General features: G+C 39.9%; 1 protein-coding gene across 8 annotated transcripts in view; it reads right to left on the reverse strand.

The window, feature by feature from the left end:
* Nucleotides 1-15,234: 15,234 nt before the first annotated feature.
* The window catches only part of RFX3 (regulatory factor X3), a 427,651-nt gene continuing 420,049 nt past the window's right edge, over nt 15,235-22,836 (reverse strand). For all 8 annotated transcript variants that reach the window (XM_020879415.2, XM_020879413.2, XM_020879414.2 and 5 more), the window contains one exon: nt 15,235-22,131. In XM_020879415.2, the coding sequence (XP_020735074.1) occupies nt 21,893-22,131 (239 nt within the window). In that variant the 3' untranslated portion in view covers nt 15,235-21,892. The remainder of the gene's footprint in view (nt 22,132-22,836) is intronic.

Below are 22,836 nucleotides of genomic sequence, written 5' to 3' on the forward strand. Positions count from 1 at the left end.
TCTATGGGGTCGCACAGAGTCGGACACGACTGAAGCGACTTGGCAGCAGCAGCATGCAGCTGAGAGGCTCAGGACTAAACATGGCCAGCCAGGCATGGTCTCTAGAGGACTCTACATCACTTACTACAACAGTGAGAGGAGAACTCATTAATGCAACAAACACCGAGCAGGAACACAGTCCTGTCAGAATGCCTGGGACTCCTGGTGCTGTTGGAGTCAGCACTTGGCGAGGGGTGCCTGGGGAGCCAGGAAGGGGGTGCAAACCATGGGCAGAGCCTAGGAACGAGACAGGAGGCACACCTTCAGATGGTGAAGGTGCTTCGGAACAAAGTCTCCACACAGCTGTAGGACTGCCTTCTTGGACAGGGGCTGTGTCAGTTAGGTAGGTGGATTCTTGTATTTTAACCTAACTTTCAACCAGTCCACAGGCTTCTCTTTGGAGTCCACACAGGCAGAGGTTGCCGGAGGTGCCTGTTGTCTCTCAGAGAGACCTGAATCCTACTGGATTAGAGCTCCACACTAATGGCTTCAGTGAATCTTAATCACTTCCTCTACAGGCCCCATTGCCAAGTACAGCCACAGCTGGGGGTTTGGGCTTCAGCTGATAATTCCGGGAAGGGCACAGCATTCAGTCCAGACTAGGTGGCTGTCCCCCACCATTGTCATACTTGAGTCAAAACCGCCACCTACATACAGCTCCCAACCAGAGAGATGGGTCTATTCACAGACCTCCAGCACCTGGGAATCTGCTGGACTCTGAATGTGGGTTCAGGGCATCAGAGCACCATGGTTAAGAACTCTGGTTCTGAACTACCAACAGACAGACGCACCTCTTGTTTGCCGTCTTGGGAACGTGACTGCGAGTTAGTTCCATGGGGACGTGTACACGGCAGCACGCTGGGGACTAGGTTTTCTGTGGCAGACCTGGGGTGGCCTCTGGTGATGAACAGCCTCTTGCAGAAATGAAGCAGGACCCTCCGGGGCCCTCCCCAGGACAAAATCCTTTCCATGTCGCCTGTTTCTTGTCTGTAGGAAAAAGGCTTCAGCCAGACCTTCCCTGAGTTCCAAAGGGCAGATTCAAACAGTTAGGGATAAGGGAACTGAGTGAGCGCAGAAACAAAGAAATCAAGACAAGATAGTGCTATGATAAAGACAGGTCCCAGTTCCTCCTCAAGGGATACACACAACAGCCTGAAATATATCTCTGAGTTCTCCTACAGGAACTAAGGTTCCGACTCAGGCTAAAGATGCTAACTTCAGGCTGAGCACAAACATACAGACACCAGACTGGTTGGAACCAGGCGGATGACTGAGATGCCGGAAACATCATCCTGTTATCTCACCACCAACCAATGAAAAGAAAGTCACACATCTTGTAGCCTCTCAACCCCACCCCTCTGCCAAATGCTGCCTTTAAGAATATTTCCCTGAAGTGTTTCGTCTGTTGAGCACAAGCCATCCGTCTCCTTGCTTGGCCCTGTAATAAGCCTTTCTCTGCTCCAAACTCCAATGTTTCAGTTTGTTTGGCCTCACTATGCATCGGGCCCATGAACTCAGGTTCAACGACACTGTGACGGTGTACAATACAGTAAGTCCTCTACATGCAGATGAGCTCGGTTCTAAGTGATGTCACTCAGTTGTGTCCAGCTCTTTGCGACCCCATGGACTGTAGGCCTACCAGGCTCCCCCGTCCATGGGATTTTCCAGGCAAGGGTACTGGAGTGGGTTGCCATTTCCTTCTCCAGGGAATCTTCCCAACCCAGGGATCAAACCCAGGTCTACCCTCATTGTGGGCAGACACTTTACCATCTGAGCCGTTAGGGAAGCCTTCTGTTCTAAGAGTGGGTTCCAAAGTCCAATTTGTCCAACAAAGTTAGCCTAGGTACGCAAATAACACTATCGGCTCCATACCACTGCTTTTATGCTTGCTTCCAGACATCCTGGGCTTGAAATAAAAATACTATACCACTGTACTCTACACAGTCCTGTACAGTACACAAAAGCACAACCACCTGTAGATGATGCATGCATGTGACGATGTATACCAGACACATGAACTGACTTACATGATTGTACATGCAAACATACGTCGCATTTTTGAAAGTTGGTTCATATATAGGGGACTTACTGTAATTATACATGCATCATCACATGAAAACAGAGCAGATGATGAGGTTCAGGATGTGCTACCCAAAATATGGCACCTTGGGATAGTAATATCTTAAGCTGAAGGAATTAAAAAAATAAATACATAAAAAACCCCAGCAGAAGCAGGAAGATCACTCTGACCTCTCCTAGATCACTCTTCTTCCCTGAAACAGGTCATAAAACTCCTATGTGAATAGTATCCCTCACCAGGGGGAGGAAAGACATTCATATCACCAAAAACAGGGAATTTGGGACCAAGAAACCTGTGCAAACAAACCTTGTTAAACTAACCCATATCTTGTTAGTTACTTCTTCACCATTTACTACCCCAAGCCCAAATCCCTTTGAGTAGTCAATTCTTCACAAATTTATTGTTGTTTTATTTCAAAGAGAATTTTCAAGTGTCTACAGTGAATACATATAACTTTGTATTGATATAAATTATTTTAAAGTGTTTTAAAGCATGGCATTTATCCACTGAAGGAAATTCAAAAAGATTTTCTTCCGCTAGTTCCCACATGTGTTGTTGTTCAGGTTGCTAAGCTGTGTCCATCTCTTTCGGGATCCCATGGACTGCAGTCGGCCAGGCTGCTATGTCCATGGGATTTCCCAGGCAAGAATACTAGAGTGGGTGGCCATTTCCTGCTCCAGGGTGTCTTCTTGACCCAGGGATCTAACCCGCTCCTCCTGCTTGACGGGCAGATTCTTTACCACTGAGCCACCTGGGAAGCCCACTAGATCCCACACAGGAGGTCTGAAATATGAGATTTGTCAGACATGTGGGTGAATCTAAAAGAAACACTGGCTGTACAAAACAACAATCATAATGTCAAGTATGTGTGCAGAGAAACAAGCCAGAACCAAAATACTGGGCAAAGATGGCATTAACATTGGAAGAGGGTTATCATAACTACTGGGCTTCCCTGATAGCTCAGTTGGTAAAGAATCCACCTGCAATGCAAGAGGCCCTGGTTTGATCCCTGGGTCGGGAAGATCCACTGGAGAAGGGATAGGCTACCCACTCGAGTATTCTGGCCTGGAGAATTCCATGGATTGTATAGTCCATGGGGTCGCAAAGAATCAGACATGACTGAGCAACTTCACTTTCGTCAGAACTATTGCAGCATATTATCCAGTGGCACTATACACAAAGTACAGAGGAACTGCAGGAATGAAGAGAAACACCAAGAATTTTCTGTAAGTGCTCCTTTCCAGCCACTGAGAGAGAGAGAAAAAGTTGCTGACCACATTTATGGAGGGAGACATCTCCATAAAATATAAAGTAGGATCTGCATGTCAAGATAAACATAGACATAATGTACTTTTGAGAACAGATTTGTCTCGTGGTAAATTAAGATCAGAAAAGCAAAGAATGGCAACTATTTAAAAATAAGCAAGCATTTGGCAATTAGGTCATTTCATCTTAACAAACATCTACAGTCTCTATAGCTCACAAGGTATTCATTCTGCAAACAAAAGAAACTTGATGTAACACAGGCAAAAGTTACCTGAAATTGTTTCAAAGTTTCCTTATAATTTGAACGTGCTCTCCTTTTTACAGGGGACTCACATTTCTAATTCCATGTTTTCCATTTCCAGACTAGATATGTATCTATGCATCTTGGCTCCATCCTTCATTACTTACTGGTAGCTAATTATGCTGAATTAAGTTAATGAAAATTTTCAATCTTTTAAAATTTACCCCTATGCTCACTATTTCAGACACAGGAGGAAAAAGAATATGTTCTTAGATAAGGCAAACTTGTGGATTCTGTGGATTTAAAGACATCCTTGGGTACTTCCCTGGTGGCGCAGGGGCCATGGGTTTGATCCCTGGTCTGGGAAGATTTCACAAGCCGCAGAGCAACTAACCCTGTGTGTTGCAACTCCTGAGCCTGCGCTCTAGGCCCCGTGAGCGACAACTACCAAGCCGGCGTACTGCCACTCCGGAAACTCATGCAGTTAGAGCCCGTGCTCCTCAACTAGAGAAGCCCGCATACCACAATGAAGAGCAGCCCCCACTCGCCATAACTAGAGAAAGTCCACGCACAGCAGCAAAGAGCCAGTGCGGTCAAAAGTAAACAAATATTTTTTTTAAAAAAGAACATTCTTAGAAGTCTCTTTGTAGTTAGTGCTTACTGAGTGAATGAGTGAAAGAATGGATATGCAAATGAATGGATGGTTCTGCGGACAACCAGGCCAACTGCTGAATCTCATCCTCCCTTTGGTTTTGCTTCCTCTCCTCTGTCAGCTGGTTCTGAGCACCTGCAAAAGTTATTCTGCACAGGCCTGTTTTGCGCTGGCCTTAGTAGTTGAGGGGATGCCAGCCTCGGTTCTGCCCAGCACTCAGCCTCAGCCCCATGGGCTCCCTCCGAACTGAGAGAGAGCGCCGCTGGCTGCAGACACCTGCAATCTCGGCAGGGGAGCTGCCCCTGTCACCGAGCCTGGTTCCCAGTCGGTTCAGCACCTGTGCCGCTGGCCTCTGGCCCTGCCTCCCTGTCTCCATGCTGACAGCTCCTGATGGGGCTCCCACCTGGTTTTCTATATCCACTGCTCACCCCGTCGTCATGGGTTAGTCACTCCCAGGTGGTAGGTGTGATGCCGGTGAAAAGGTGGAGTGCCAAACACTTACAGGAGAAAGTGGGGACGATGCTATAGTTCAATGAAGAGATGAAAAGACTCAATAACATGGGGATGGATTTTGAAAGAAGCTCTAGCCAAAGGCATTGCTCTCTCCCCAAATGACTGTGCATGAAGAAACATTGCATACGATGAACCCGAAGTCACAGAAGCACAGACCCTTCAGAAACAGGGTGTAAGTCCAATACTCCAAAGCCCTACGGAGAGGCGAGGAAGACAGCAAAACCAGTGTTTCCTAGCATCACACAATCTGCCAATGGCAGGTGGAGAGCGCGACTTTACAAGTGTCTGCCACCTCACAAGGCACACTGGCATACAATGTTTTATTTACTCCACCACACGAACTCCATAGGACTTCCCTGGTGGCTCAGATGGTAAAGAATCTGCCTGCGATATGAGAGACCTGGGTTCGATTCCTGGGCTGGGAATCGAGGAGGAGGAGGAGGAAATGGCAACCCACTCTAGTATTCTTACCTGGAGAATCCCCATGGGCAGAGGAGCCTGGAGGGCTACAGTCCATGGGGTCACAAACAGTCAAACACAATTGAGCAAATAAGCGCAGCACAGCACAAACTCTCTATATATTTATTATGATGCTATTTTACATCTAAGGAAACCACTTGTCTGGCACAGTGGTAAAGAATCTGCCTGCCAATGCAGTAGATGCAAAAGACGCGGGCGGGTTCTATCTCTGGGTTGGGAAGATTCTCTGAATTAGGAACTGGCAATCCACTCCATTACTCTTGCCTGGGAAATCCCATGGACAGAGGAACCTGGTGGGCTACAGTCCGTGGGGTCGCACAGAGTCAGACAAGACTGAGCATGCATGCAGACCATCTGTCAGAGCAGGGATATTTGTTCCTTCACGCCCAAACAGTCCAGGAATCAGCAGGTTGATGGTTCTCAACTGCTGATCTGAGTATTTGATAATAACTATTTGTAGAGCTGTGTTGAACCAAGTTTTTAACTGAAGTTGACAATGTTTTACAGATTGAGAATAATTTGGAGATCATTGAGAAAAACACACCATAACTTTATGACAAAGGAAGTAAACACAGAAATAAATTTAAACAAACTTAGAGCTTCCCAGGAGGTGCCAGTGGTAAAGAACCCAACTGCCAATGCAGGAGACGAAAGAGACTCAGACTCAATCCCTGGGTTGTGAAGATCCCCTGGAGGAGGGCATGGCAACCCACTCCAGTATTCTTGCCTGGAGAATCCCCTGGACAGAGGAGCCTGGTGGGACCACTACAGTTTATGGGGTTGCGTAGAGTTGGACAGGACTGAAGAGACTTAGCATATATGCATTACAGTAAAAATTATGAATTGTGGTTTTCTTACATTCAGAATTGAAACACACAGTTCTAATGTACCAATTATAACATATAACTGAGTAGGTAATAAATGGAGTTAAATTGTTCTAAGGCCTGTGTACTACCCAGGACAAAGGTAAAAGTATTGATACTTTTAGATCTTAATCATACATATAGTTGAAAATAATATATATTATGTATGATACTATGTACTATATATTATTTTTAAGTTAATCAATAAAAGAATAGAAAAAGAGTACATGACTTCTTACCCAGCAGAAGGGGAAATGTAATGATAGAAATTATTCAGTCCAATAGAAATGACAGAGAAGGAAAACACAGGACAGGCATGACAAAGACTCAAAATGATAGATGAAACCTAATTATGTCTGCAGTCGTATCAGCATAAATAGAGTAAATGTTCCTGCCAGCATCCATGATTTTTCTGAAAACATCTAACTTTCATCCATTTACAAGAAATGCATTTAAGACATTAAAATGTATAAAAACTGAAAGTAAAATTATGAAAAAGGATAAGTCAAAAGAACATTGGTATATCCATATTAATATTAGACAGTGCAGACTTCCAGGCAAAAAGCAGCACAAGGAAGCCACTTCCTAATGGTAAAAGGCTCAATCCTTCAGGAAGATAAAATAGTTTTAAGTTGCTATACTTATAACAACATTGCCAATAAATAAACAAGCAAGCAAACACAGAATTACAAGAGGTAAACAAATCCATAATCAGAGGGTGAAAGATTAAAAACTCATGTTTCTGACTAAATTATGGAACAGGAAGACAAAACATACCAGTATGAACATTAAAAGTATGAACAACATAAGTACAAACTAGAGCACATGTGTGTACATAAAATCTGCACACAGTACTGAAAAATGCATTCTTTCATGGTACACATAATATTTAAGGAAACTGACTATGTACGGGGTCATGAAGTAAAACCTACACACATCTCAAAAGACTGAAATCATACAGAATTTCTTCTCTGACAGCAATGTAATTAAGTGACAAATTAAGTGACAAGTTAACTAAAAAAATCTTCTTATGTTTGGAAAGTAAGACATACTTCCAACTTGTCCATGGGTTAAACAGGAAATGGTCATATAAATTAGACAATGTTCAGAGTGAATACAAACACATAACAAAATGTCTGGATGATCTTTATGTCATGAGATAGAAAGACCTACAGAAAATGAAAATTTTTCTAAAAAATATAACTTATCAAAACTGACCTGAAAAAAAGAAACCCCTGAACCTAAGAAGGAATTTAAAACTTGAAAGAAAAAAAAAAGAAAAGAAATTGAACCAGTCACTTAAAATCTTCCAAAGAAAATGAAATTCTAGGTCCAAGTGGCTTCAACTGATGAAGTTCAACAAACATTCAAGGAATAATTAATAAAACAAGATAGAGTGAATGGTAGAAAAGCATTAATCAAAGAAAGCAATTCTGAAAAATGTCTAGAAGAGAAGGAAGACAGTGAATCAATACTTGTTACTGCTCCTGAAAGCACCGCAAAAGAGTTCATTACTACCTTACTAGCCGTCAAAAACAAAAGACTGGAATCTCAGAAAAAGGCCATTCCCCTCTGGCATAATTATAGCAATGACTGACCAAGCCTCTCCTCCTGAACCGCCCAGGGGTGGGTGGGGGCTCCAGGCCCTCCCACAGCATGCCCTGGGTCTTCCCACATAGATTACTACCTAAACTCCTGTATTGCCTCTTTTAATCTCTGTGGTGTGCATCCTATTCTTATCTTGATTTTACAGATGAGGAAGTTGAACTTTAGAAAAGTGATTTTCATGGCCACATGGTTAACAGAGGGCGTGGGTGGGGATGGAAGACAGGCCAATTGATGGTACTGGAAATCTCATACCCTTCTCTTCTTCTCTACATCCATGTAGGTACTGGTCCCACTGAACCTCCCAGCAGGATCCATCAGGAATGTTTGCTTCCCCACAACAACACAGCCCTTCCCTGGCACAGATAAATCAGTGCTGACTATTTCAAAGAAGCATATGGTGCCCAGGACTGACCTTTGGATAGCTATTTAAAGAACAAGGACATTCTGAGGTTTGTGCCATTGTGTGACAGCAGGTGGTCAGCAGTTACCCATGAAAGTTGTTTAAAAGAGCACTTGACAAATATTTACTATCTCCAGAAAATGGGGCTTAAATAATAGAAACTATCCCACAGAGTTGTTGGGATATTAGATGAGCTAATATTTATGCTTTATGTCACCCACCAAGACACAAACAGTCAGAGCATCTCCACAAAACACTGTTCACCCTTCCATCACGGCCAACCAATGCTGAGTCTGCCCAGCCCCAACTGCATTACATTCTGATAAGCATCCACAGACAATTATGAAGAACACCCAAATGTCTTAATTTGGCCCCTCTCAGAGAAGAGATATCCCAAATCTGAAGGAGTGTTAGAGGTTGATCAGGTCAATTAAGCCACCAGCTATGCACCTCACCCAAGTGCTCTAGGCTTCGCCATCATGAGTTAAGGAGTTGTCATCTCCCTTCTGGAATGAATTTCCTCTCCAGACTCATTACTCTCATTCCTCATATAGCTGTACCAGGTCCATACTCTAATTTCTCAGAGATTCTGTTACGTGAATCAGTGCAGTATGTAACACCAAGTTTAAGGAATCTTGAGTCATGTGTTACACACATTTTCCATTTTTATCTTTGCTTGGTGGAGTGTGTCATGGAGTTTTAAATAGATCTTGGTCTCCTTGAACCTTTTATATTCTAATTCATTCTTAGGGTGAAAAAAACTTATATAAAGTCAAATATAAAGAACAAGTTTCTTGTAAACCCACGACTAAGCAGCTGCCCTTGATGAGCAGAGAGGGAAGCCCTCTGCCAACACTTCCTGCTGGCCCTTCAGTCCTGAGAAAGGAGATCAGAGGAACTGTGCCCACTGCATGTATTTGTTTTGATGATGCAGACAAAATAATTTAATGCATTTAGGCTTCCTAACAAATCTGACATCCAAATGTCGAGTGGAAACTTTGAGATGCACTGAATTTTAGAGAGAGGGCATGCCATTTACAGACGCCCAAGAATTTTAGCAGTGGGTGTAAATTTCACAATACATAAACTCACTGTTACAAAAGTATTTTTTAAATCTCTTATATCCAGCTCCGCTTCTGCTGGTTAACAGAACACTTATTAGCTGTTACATTTGTAAAGTAGAATTAGACTGGGAAGAAGGACTTTTTTTTTTAACTTTGTATACTTCTGTGCAATTTTACTTTATTATTTTTTGGAAAGGGGTCCATTTTCCCTAACTGCTAATGAAAATCCTTTTTGGACCAGATTCAGACGAATTTCGTTACCCATGGAAAAGCAGGTAGTTGATGGTGATGCTTCAGAATTCTCCCAGCAGAACATGACAGCAGATATGCCTTCCCCCAGAAACCTTGAAATACCCTATGTTAGAGTTGATGCACCTACACATTATTAAGAACTTGGGTCTCTCTTAAAGGCTTAAACATAAGGTATGACACCATAAAACTTCTAGAAGAGATCATAGGAAAAAACATTCTCTGACATAAATCTTACCAGCATCTTTTTAGGTCAGTCTTCTATGGCAATAGAAATAAAAATAAACAAATGGGACCTAACAAAACAAAAACCCTGATGGTGGGAAAGACTGAAAGGAAAAGGAGAAGGGGGCAGCCGAGGATGAGATGGCTGGATGCCATCACTGATTTAATGGACACGAATTTGAGCAAACTCTGGGAGATAGTGAAGGACAGGGAAGCCTGGCATGATGCAGTCCATGGGGTCAAAAAGGGTCAGACACAACTTGATGACTAAACAACAATAAACACAGGTAACAAATGCTGGAGAGAGTGTGTAGAAAAGGAAACCCTCTTACACTGCTGGTGGGACTGTAAATTGGTGCAGCCGCTATGGAAAACAGTATGGCGGTTCCTCAAAAATGCTAAAAATAGAGTTGCCATGTGATTCAGTGATCCCACTTCTGGGCATATATCCAGACAAAACTATAATTTTAAAAGATACATGTACCCCTATATTCACAGCAGAACTATTTACAATAGTTAAGACATGGAAACAATCTAAATGTCCATCACCAGACAAATGGATAAAGCAGATACAGTGTAAACACATGCACACGCATGTGCGCACACACACACACACAAATGGAATATTACCCAGCAATCAGAAACAATAAAATAATGCCATTTGCAGCAACACGGATGAACCCAGAGATTACCATACTAAGCAAAGGAAATCAGAACGACAAATGATATCACTTATATGTGGAATCTAAAATATGATACAAATCAACATATCTATTAAAAAAAACACAGACTTACAGACACAGAGAACAGACTTATGGTTGTCAAGGGAGTGGAGAGGAAAGTAGGGAAGGGATGGGAGTTTGGGATTAGCAGAGGCAAACTATTACATATAGGATAGATAAACAACAAGCTCCTCCTGTAAAGCACAGGGAACAATACTCAATATCCTGTGACAAACCATAATGGAAAGAAGATACACACACACACACACACACACACACACACACACATATGTAACTGTGTCACTTTGCTATACAGAAGGAATTAATACAAGATTGTAAATCAACTATACTTTCATTAAAAAAATTTTTTTTTAAGAATTTGGGCCTCAAATAAGATACAGAAACACTCTAGTGGCAGAAAATTAAGTACAATAAAAGCTGATCCCCACTGGCTCAACAGTTGAGAGCCAGCAAGAACAGGGAGAACCTGAGGAGTGGAGCAGGCAAGCCCTGGAGTTCCCCTCTCTGGCTCTTTGCATTCTGATGACACTACTTAGCAAAAGCATTTCTATGCAACAGTGTGACCACTGCTGTTTCACTAGTCATAAGCTGTGTGGTATTTTGGATTCTGCAAATCATTCAGGACGGCCATATGGCATCCTAGGTTTAACTGAGTGGCACTGGGCATACTGCAGTGATAATGCACCCATGAAGCAAGTAAATCATCCTATTTCTGCAAACGAATAGTGTGATTTCCTGCCCGTATCTTCTGTTTCTTAGGGTTCCCCCACACACACTTTGAGGCCTTAGTTTGCTTCCAGGCGTCACATACAGTGAGGCCTCTGTCTTCTAAAGACCACAGAGCTACTCTTCTAATGCACAGTACCTGCTGATGTAATCATCTGAATAGCCATTTGGGCAAAGTGGACAAACACTGGGCCCTCTAGACCACTGAGAGACATTTCTGCAGGATCTTGACAACCTGTAAACCTGGATATTCTGTTATAGAGTGTATCCTTACTCTTAACTTACTAGGCACTCAGATTTTTTTCTAAAAAGATTATGCTTAGCATTTATTTGTTAAACCAACTCCAACAAATACATCCTTTTGTAACAAGATACAAGAAATCAGGTAGGCAGGTCGCACAGAGTCAGGCATGACTCAACCGACTTAGCAGCAGCAGTCAGCTGTGATTACTGAAGCATGAACATTTCATAGCTGCTTCTGGTTCAAGATATCATTAAATAATGTGTTAAACGTAACTCTGGAACACAGCATTTGGGATGCCTTTCAATATAAATGCGTAAGTTAAATGTTTCCTGGGCTTAAGAAAACTGTTAGGTGGATTTGGGATTTTAAGCCATTAGGGAAACTGAACCCAAACTAGTTTCAATGTTTTTAAAAAATCAGTTCAATAAATTATCTTAAACTAAATGTACAGATAACCACTACACAGATCAAGAAACAGTATGTTGTTAGCATCACAAAACCTTGCTCTTTTCTAATTGCAAGTGTTTCTGTAACCAAGCAGTACCCCATGAGGCCTTCCTGGGACAGACCCCTTCTCCATATCCTCTGCTTTATCTCCTCGCTGAAGTACCTAGGTAATAGTATCTGATGCACATTTCCTGAGTTGTCTTATTGATGTGAAACTACCACCAAAGGGAAGAAATGAACTACTTGATGACCATGAGCATGTAACCCCCAGATCTACTAGCATCAAAAGATTTACAGTGTTAACCCCTGTGACACTGCCCTGTTACCTCACCATCAGCCAATCAAAACTGTACATGAGCTGATCACATAACCTAGACCCCACTCACCACCCTCCGCCTTGCTTTTAAAAATGTTTTCCTGAAATACATCAGGGAGTTCTGGTGTTTTGAGCACTAGCTCGTTTGGTGCCCTGAAATAAATGCTGCATTTCACCACAATCTAGTGTCAGTAGACTGCCTTTACTGCATACAGGCCAGCAGACCCATTTGGGTTTTCTCCTCTTCAAAGGTAAACAATAAACTCTAGTATGCAGCTTCCTGGTTTTGAACCTTATAAATGAAATCATGTAACATGTAGTCCTTCATGTTTGTCTTCTTTTTTCCATGGAATGTTTGTGAAATTTATCAAGTTAATTGTACTCTGTTTAATTCACTAACATATGGTACTCCTTACATAAATAGTCTGTAATGTCTTTATCCATTCTACATTTGAAGGAAATGGGTTGTTTTTAGTTTGGTAAGATTATGAGTCATTTCTTTAGCTCAGAAAGATTTAAAAAAATTTTTTTTCCATAATTTAAAAAACAGTCCCTCTACTTAATACACATAGTGAAGTGTTCTGAGAATATGTAGGTATGTTCAACTGGCTACAGTTAAAATGACAGTGAAGTAATGATATGTTAACATAAGTGCTTAGTGTTACATTTGTAACTCGTATTCCAAGTTTAACTTTAGGATGACCACTTGGGGTATAAAATATTTACTTGCCCAAAATGCCTTCACAATTAATATGACCATTGCTGAGGGAAAGTTTCCAAATAATCAACTATCATTTTACTGGATAATCAATTTGCCAAATTATTCAGGGATTTTCTGAAGTGTTGATTTCTCTGCCTATAAAATGGTAAATAGTCCCAGATCAAACATAAGATGCCTTTACAACAATTTTTTTCCACTAATTTTTTTTCTGAGATCAGATTCAGAGTTTTTGAAGGAATTATAAATTGGTTTAGGCTTTCACAGAGTTCAGCAACCTGTTCCAAAAATAGTTTTACCATTTTAGGCTTTTGGAAACATGTGTAGAGAATCTGTGTTTACAGGAAAAATGGGATAAATGCACAGACAAAATGCTCAAGAGGAGTTTGTAAGAATTATTTGTAATGGCAGAAACCATGAACCTTAAAACTGTATAAACATTAGGTATAATGAATTAAGGTATTCAAACAAGTATTTGTTTATTAAATAATTCACGCCAAGGACTTCCCTGGTGGTCCAGGGCAAAGAATCAGCCTGCCAATGCAGGGGGCACAGGTTCGATCCCTAGTCTGGGAGGATCCCACATGCCAGGGGGCAACTAAGCCCATGCACCACAACTTCTGGGCCCAGGAGCCTAGAACCAGCAAGCTGCGACCACTGAAGCCCAGGCGCCTAGAGCCTGTGCTCACAAGAGAAGCCACTGCAAACAGAAGCCCAGCAACAAAAGAAGAACTAACCCCGCTCATCGCAGTTAGAGAAAGCCGGCTCGCAGCAAGGAAGAACCAACGCAGCCTAAATTAATTAGTTAATTATAAAATATGCCAAGTACCACGCGACACAGAGAATTCTGCAGTGATCAAGACAGAGGTTCCTGAGCATTAAATTCCTGACTCACCTCTCCCATAGACACACGGAGTCTACAGCTACAGATGGAACACATTTCCTCTAATATAAGGCTGGCTGAGCAACTGCGACATGTTGGATAAATCAGGAACAAAAATACATTAAACTCGGTAGGAGACTGGGACACAACCTCACCATAAACTTCATGCCCAACCCCAGCCCCACAATCAGAAGAGAACTCAAAATCCAGTACTACTGCCTGAGGAGCCAGGCCGCTCAACTTTTAATACCTTCGCCTCACAGACGAGCCCTTAAAATATCTAAACCATTTGAAAACCAACAGGAGACCCACAAGGCTCTAGCAAAACTGAGAAGGGCTCCTGAGGGCTGGAGCGCCCAGACTCACCGCCCCCGGCTCCGTGCAGACTGGACGTGAAGGAGGCGGCTTCTTTGCTTCCACTCCAGGCGGCGTGGTTTTTGGCCCACTCACCTGGGAACTACGGCTCCTCTGGGACAGAAGGTAGGCACCTGGCTCCCCACTGCCGGCTCCAGCGCCTGCGCGGTTTGCTTTTTTGGTAGGTCCTCTCTCCTTCCTGGCAGGTGCCCTCTTCCTTGGCTGCACTCCTGAGCCAGGATTAACTAGAAGGAAACTTTCCCTCCTGTCTGGGGCCTGGGTCTGGTGGCCGCGCGCTGGGGACACGGCTCAGTCACGTGACTGGGGGCGGACGGGGGGCTTGCAGTCCTGGACACCACAGGACTGGGACAATGGCGAGGCAGTCGTGCTGGGGGAACCAGACAGCTGACCGAGAGAAACGCCCAGACTTCCCTAGAAGGAGCCCGTTTGCTGGTCTAGGGGCACCCTTCCTGCCTCAGGGGACGGGGGCTGGTGGTTCCAGGCTGAGTGCTGTGGCTCTGCCTCTCTCCAGTTCACCAGTATCACTGGTCTGGCGCCTCATTTTGTGGTTGCCTCCAGAGAACCTCAGATTTCCAAGAGAAACCAAGTACAAAAAAAAAAAAGAGGTTAGAAACTGTGAACTCTTCTATGTATAAAGGGTGAATTTTCCTGAATGTAAATACATCATTCAAAGAAGAAAAAAACTGAGGCAGGGTATCTTAAGTGTATTAAAATGAATTTTAATAAACTGTTGCAATCTAAGCAAGAAACTTGGGTGCCAAATATCAATGTGAAGTGACACCAAACAAACACATTATGAACATCCAAAAATCTGGATTTACAATGGGAATGTTGACAGCTTTTGAAATTAAACAGCACTCAATCACTAATTTTCTTTGAGGGTAAGATTTGTACCCTGCTGGGCTTATAATTTTGTTTTCTCTTTTTGTGCTGTTCATGTGTAAATATTGCCAATTCCATTTGACACAAAAAAGGAAAACAACTTAATTTTGTTTCTAAGCTAGTGAATGATAGACATCCTAGATGAGGCAGTGTAATATATGCTTCCTGGCAATGATACGAGGTGCGTGTGGGGGGAGGGAATCAAGCCATTTCAAATGTATTTGTAACAAGGAAACAAATTTATTGATTTTAAAAGACAAGACACCATTTTGTTTTGAAAAACACAAGGAAGCTAGCCTGAGTTCAAGTCTGAAATATTCAGAAAAATCCTACTAATATCTTTAGTATGTTCCAGTCATTTGTTTTAAACAACACACTAAAAGTTAATATATATTTTTATAATTATAAAAGTTCCCCAGTTATTGTACAGTACACAATACAAATCGCCCACAAACTATTATTTAGCTCCTGCCAATTTTGAGAGGACATGATATACTAAAAGATTTAGCATTTCTCACAAAAATCACATCAGGAAATACGTATTTACAAAATCAAATACATTATACAAAAAACCATCACATGTTATTCGGTAAAGATGTTTTTAAATAATTAAAAAGTTTATTCAACTGTAGTCCAAAACTGGAAAAGAACATTACATTATCTCACACATACAACCTCTACAAAAGTTGCTTACCTCATTTACATAATATATTCAGTCGATTGTAAAATAAATGTTCAAATATCTCCTAGTGTTACTATGTTTCTGTGCTTGTGGGACTGAATAATGTAATCTGCCACTTACTAAGTGAAATTTAAATGATGGCACTTAAAAAAAAATACAATATTTTAAAAAAACACAATGAAATAAGTTTTACCTAGAAGGTACGAAAGCCCTGAGTGATAGTAGAATTACTGATTGGTAAGCACTACAATTAACCTAATTAAAAGTTTACCACCCCAGGCACAAATTTCCAAGTTTTCTCAAGGCACTCACTTATAGTTTCTGTAACCAACGCATTGGTCACCACCATAGGTCCCAATTGATGATGGAGATGAGAAAAAATTTGCTTTGGTACAAAAGATGCTTTTTAAACGAATAAAATTCAATACCTCCGTTACTGGGTCATTTAAAATTGTGTTTAACAGGTTAAAACAAGGCAATTATTTGTTCAAAAGTATTAATTCATTAAGGAAAAATTTACTTGGTTATCAACAGTCAATGGGAGTTTTCACTTTTTCTTTTCCTCCCCAGAATCATAATCCCTCTAATAAAGACTTGTCCTCATTACTGAGCTACATAAAAACAATCCTTACCAAAGATTTCATTACTCAGGGCTTCCAATCCCAACATCATAATTCATTTAAAAAAAACAAAGGAAAGAAGTGGCGGGGAGGGGAAAGGATCAAATATCAGAACCAAATACGAGACAAAATACATCTTTGAAAATAGGACATATTACCAATTACTTCAAACCAAAAGAAAAAAAAAAGAAATCCTAGGCAGTCACTTTGTAAGTGGCTTTTACTATTTAAGTAAAATTGGTAAACTAAACTCAGGTCTACTGGCACATAAAATCACTAGCAGCAATGATCAAGGCATGCAAACTTAGAAGCATTTACAGTAAATCATCATGAAGAATTCAAAAGAAGAGAGTTAAATTAAAACCCTTTGAGTATTGCATGTTAACACATGAGTAATTTGCATGGTTTGACTTCCTAAACTGCCTAAAAAAAGCAACGTTTACGGCAAACTTGCACTATGCTATGGATGTCCTTTCACCAGACATCAGAATAGGTTACACTCTTTATGAGCGCCTGGCTAGCGCAGCACAAGCACATCTGCAGATGACACGGCTCTCAAGTTCCCTTGAGCAGGGGACAAAGGGGGCCCAGTGCACGCAGAGAGGCCCTGGAACAAAGTCAGCAATTGTGTAAGCACACTGGCATTTAGATACCAGAAGCAGTAGTCATAGCATCTCCTGACAGATGAGCTTAAAATCAAGTGCCATTCTATCTATATATAATTCTTTTGACAAAGTATTAAAGTTTTGGAGCATAGATAAAATTATGCCCTACATGAAATTCCCAAACAATATTTTATGAGAGATCTAACTCCAAATAGCTTACCTGCCCCCATAGTTCAGCTTTTCTTTATCCACTCGTTTCTAAGGCTTCTCTTACAACTGTACTTTCTAAAGCTAAATAAACGAGATCTTTTGTTCTGTTTGGGGAAAAAAAATGTAACCCTTTCTTTATCATACCTTTTAAAGGCAATCTAGGTACTTTCAATGTGCAGAGATCAGTAATGACATAGGTCTACAGGCCCATGTATTTGTCCTCCTTTTCTAGAGTCATGATGTGATGCTAGAAAAGTTGATTTTTTTTTTTTTTCTGTAAACAGTACACTTCCTTAGATGGCAGTGAATATTTGGGAATAAATATATCAAGCCCTCTTGAAGAAAATTAAGAGTTGTATATAAAATGCAAGTGTTCAGCATGGAAACACTTTATCTTCCTACCCCCCCTTTAAAAAAACAGCATAATTAGACATTTGGATATAGAGTATATTTTACCGGTCTAAGTCTAAATAAATGATCTGAAAGGCTTTTGTCCCCCATTGTATATCTTACAATGCTCAAAGGGTTAATACAAGGCATTACATTAAAGGGGTTTTCTAATACTAGAACTAAGCACTGAATTAATGCTTCTATTCCAGTTTTTAAAAATCACCAAACTTGCAGAAATACTAGGATTCCATTAATTGATTTGTTCTAAGCACACACATGGAGGTTGATCTGATCTAGTGACAAGCCTAATTTTCAGTAGCACTGCATGTCAACCCCTCTCCCCCATGTTCTGCTATGATTCATACAAATCATAAATTGTAACTTTAATTTTTTGATGACTATTATTTTTCTCACCAGGAATTTGGAGGAGGGGAGGTTATAACAAAGGTCAATTTATTGTAATATAACCACTGCCTCAAATTGTACACAAAGGTGACTTGCCAAAGTTTTTTACTTTCTACTTGTGTCCACACAAGGAGGACCAACATCACAGTGACCTACACTTTTTTTACACTAATGTTTCAAGCACAGCATTATTTTAGACATTTCAAATACATCTGAAGAATTTTTCAATTTGAAAATGCATCGCGATTTGCACTTCTAGAGAGTGCGTTCACGTAAAAAGGTTCATGATTATGGTAATGAAACCATATTCAGTCCTGAATGACTTTGACAGCATTCTACAAGAACGTGTTCGTTTTTACATGTCTACTACAAAGCAAAGGCAGTCAATGATGCACACTACTAATTTTAGGTATGCAGTGTTAAAAATCATTTTCTAAAATTTACTTTTGTTTTTAAAGTACACCATCTAAAGAGAGGTGCATGAACCGTGCTATACAGTACAAGAAAACGCACAAAAAGGAAAGCAGATTTCTGAAAAGGCAGTAAGACTTATAGAGTCAGTCCAAACATAGTTTGGATGAGAATCCTGAAAAAGTGACCAGCCATTTGATATCGAGAGAAAAAATTTTAAATTGGGTCCTGTGTTCCAAGGAGACATTTCAGCCATTTCATCCCATTGTTCACTGGCTTTGTGAATGCAAATCTTTTGGGTATGATTCTCAAAGTGTATGTGAAGGTCAAACTATACCCATGGTACTCAATACTATTACATGCAAATATCTTTTTAGAAACTTAAAAATAGCCAACATGTCCTCCTCACATTTTTCCTCACCGAAAGTCTAGCACTGGGTCTACATAGATACTTTCATGACTAGTATTTAATTACAATGTCAAGAAATATTAAGAGGTCCTTAAAATGTGTACTTTCACTTATCAGTGAAATCTACTCTGAGAGTGGTCATAATTTTAGAAAAGGTAATAGTTTTTGTGAATAAAAAAATGAAAAAAAATTCAACATTTGCTCCAATTTGCTCAACTGTGTAAATTATGCTTTTATTTTCTAATATATTTCACAATTCAAAGTCAAAATTGTTTAAGCTCTGTGTGTCCTTCTGTGGATTACAGATAACTGGAAATAGCAGAGACCACAGATGTCATTTTATCTATTGGTCAGAACTGCCTACCCTAGTCACGAAGAATCAATGTCCCTGTGTTCATAAAAAGACATTAGAATACTGTAATATTCATTGAAATGTAATAATATTTGATTCCTCTAATCTGTCCTAATTTAGAACCAACCGTGAACAACTGGAAGAAATGTTGAATCCTGGAGGGTACCCAATCCCTAAATTTCATCAATCTAAATTTGCCCATTATTTATCAGATTCCTCTCATGATACAAATATATCCAACATTAAACAATGATAATAAATATTTAAAATCATTCAATAAACAAGATGAAAACAGTAAATACATTTGGTCCAATATAGATATAATATAGTTCTGGGGGTGGTGAATGGGAAAGTGAAAAAATTCAGAAAGGAGGGTCATAATGAAGAATGATTTTTTCCTTTTTAGATTTTAATTTTACCTGTAAACCTTTTCTAATGCACAATGAAGTAGATACACGTCTTTGCAGCTTTAAGGTGTTTTGTTTGCCTTTGTGTGTGTGTGATAGTGCAAATTCATTGCCTTTTGGGGAGGAAAAAGGGGAATGATTATTTAAATGATATTTAAAGAAGGTGATGCTAGGATGCTAGTGAAGACTTTCAAATATGTGAGTTGTATGATACAAAATTTGAATCAATTAAAAAATTATATCTAAATCATTCAAACTTAAGAAGCTTTGTTGATCTTAGTTATTTGAGTAGTCTAAGGCAATCAGGTAACAGTAGCTGAAATGTACTAGTGTTACCCAATGCGCCATTTGGTATTTTCAATTTAACAGATTAGATTGGCTCACCCTCTCCTTCCCACACCCCACCCCCACCCTAATAAAACTGAGAAGATAAAACCTCTTGAGTTTAACATAGGCCTCATTAATAATCTGTAAATCATTTTGTGCTTTCCCTTTTTTTGGCTCTGTGTATTTGTATACTATTTATTTTTGCTAATTAGCTTTTTTAGAACTATTTAAATAAATGGATGTGCCTGTTCTTTTTGTTAATAATTTGAGTGCTTAAAAGAACCTCGCTTTTCACATAAATTAAAATAGGGATGGGTGTATCCTCTCTGGGATCTCACCTTCTGACTTTGTAGCTGACTCCCGCCCATGGACACCCCTGTACACATGGGCACACAGACACCGAGACACACAGAGAAACATTTAGACTGAAAAGATGCACTTCAATAAGTACCTGCTTATTTTGTTAATTTTCTTAAATTATAACTAGATAAGAATGGTCTAAAACATAGATGATTTTATGTAACAAAGTTGGTAATTAAAACTAGCCTGCTATTCCACAACAGCAATCTGATCCTTAATCTTTAAACAATGTGATTTGTAATCAAATAATCTTCAGCTCAAGGAACAAAAATAAATTCATGGTCACTCAACGAGGGGAAGTGATTTTTGTCTGTTTTGCTTAGCTTTCCCTAAATTTCCTTTGAAGAACATGTTACCTGTCCTCACTTCGGCAATCTGAAAATGACAGGCACACCTTGTCAAATGGATTGAAAAGGAATTCACATGAACAAAATAAGCCTTACTAAACCTTAGCTTCAGTTCTGTTTTAAGGCACCATGTAATAGCCGAGGTACGATGATCCCTGATGTACATTCTTCAATGGCACTGGTCCACCCAGCCACCTATCCAAATCCTACAGAATTGGAGATAAGCAGCAGTGTGGTGTGCCAGTTACACTGCCTTCAGGTTCTGTTTAAAATTTAAATCCACGTATTTTAGAAACCAGGAAATATTTTTGAAGGAAATAACGATATGCAGGTTGCTACATTCCTTGCATTCTATAAATTTTCTTTTACAATAGCAGCATATTGAACTACTATTAGGAAAAAGACCTGGAATAAAAGAAAGTCATCCAAATGGAATGGTTTCCTGTATGTCCAGCTCAGCATAAGTAGCGTGTACACTTAAAAAAAAAAAAAAGTCAAGTCATTTTTTTCAGCTTCAGTATCTAACTATAACAGCCCCACTCAACAGCAGAATGCATCTGTGCAGTGGTCCCAAATACAGAATCAGTAGTCTTTAAACAGAGGAATTGGTATGCAAATAACAGTTAAAATTCAATGTTTAACGGAAGCTTGCATTAACATGGTTTAATAATTATGTACACAAATTATGTACTTATTAGCATAATCTCTTGCAATTCTGTCATTTACTCTGAACTGATAAATGCACAGCTCAATTTTTCTTTAGAGAAAAATAGATGACCTTCCCAACCCTCTAGCACTATAATAAAAATGCTTTGTATTCTCTCTCCGTACTCCAAAATGTTATCAAAATAGTGTCTTGTGGTTCTGTCCAATGAAAAGCACCTTTCAAAAGCAAATTTGATGCATCTGCTGCCAAATGTGCATGCCTCCAGTGTAAATCAAAGAAAATAATTTCTTTTGATATTTCACAGAAGTGCATCTAATTAAAAACTTACACATGAAATCATACACCAAGACTAACAATCAACAATAAAATATTTTAAGCTACAAAAATGTAAATTACTTTTTAATTATAAGAAAACAAAAACATTGACATTAAGTGTTGTAAAAATCCTTCTTGACACCCAAAACTAAGGGGAAAAAACTCATTATTAAGAGGCAAATAATTTTGTTTATGTTAAAAAAAAAGACCTGGCAAAATACATACACCCATTCCATTTCACAACTCTGAAAAGATAATGTTCAGCACAGATAGTATTTGACAACAGTCGACCTTCAGGCTTATTAAAATTTCAACTTAAGCCCAATATCAACAGGGTTAATGTTAGCTGGAAAAATACACTTTAATATCCTTTAGACTGCAGTATAGGTATTTCCTGTAGCGCTGCACTGTCTGATAGTCTGAGTGCTTGTGACGATGTGCTCGCTGTGAATTGGATTCAGGAGGCTTGGCTGCACGCCACTCTCGAGAACAGGCTGCATGCAACCCACCGGAAACGCCTGGTTCAGCTCTGTTTTCTCTCTTTTGGCTTGAGGTTCTGAAGAGTCATCTAATTCCTCATCCATTTCACTTTCCACTTCACTGCCTTCATCTGCACAAACATAATACCAAGACAAGTACTAGAAGACAAACTGGAAAAGAGCAATCCACACATGCTTTAGAAACACTTTAATATAGTACATTAGGAAAGCAACTCCTTAGCCCTTCTTGGAGGACAAAGCTTGTGGGTTTTCCTTTCAATGGATTCTACCTGTGTCAGTGCCCTATTCTTTCAAACACAGCAAAGGTACTTTATTCTTGACCTGTTTGTGGCTCGTACCTTTAATAGTTCTTCTAAGAAGACCTTTGGAGTTTCCTAAAGTTTTACATTAAAGAGTAGCATAACTTGTGTCATTTTAAAGTAGGCACTTTGGTACACTATGCTGGTTTGCAGGGAATGTACTGAGCTGAAAAATGCTAACTTAACAAAAAAGGAAGAAAGAAAAAATTACAGTTTCCTCTGAAGACCTACACTAGATATAAATTTCATCTGTGCTGATGTTAATACAGATAGGAACTATGTTGATTCATGAAATAACTACAGTGTATATAAGCAGGGGCTGTGTACACACCTTCTGTGCACATGAATGTTGTCGATCACAATATTAATTAGATCCTTAACTTTCCTTACAAAAAATTATGAAGACTGAGGCGCAGTATCAGATTTAAAAAGCATAATGAATTTCTTTCCTGGCAACACTGATAGTCTCTGTTAATAGCTGGTATTCATTTCTGGAAATTAGGTGTATTAAGTAGT

This window comes from Odocoileus virginianus, chromosome 18, assembly GCF_023699985.2.
Source record: "Odocoileus virginianus isolate 20LAN1187 ecotype Illinois chromosome 18, Ovbor_1.2, whole genome shotgun sequence".
Classification (NCBI taxonomy): Eukaryota; Metazoa; Chordata; class Mammalia; order Artiodactyla; family Cervidae; genus Odocoileus; species Odocoileus virginianus.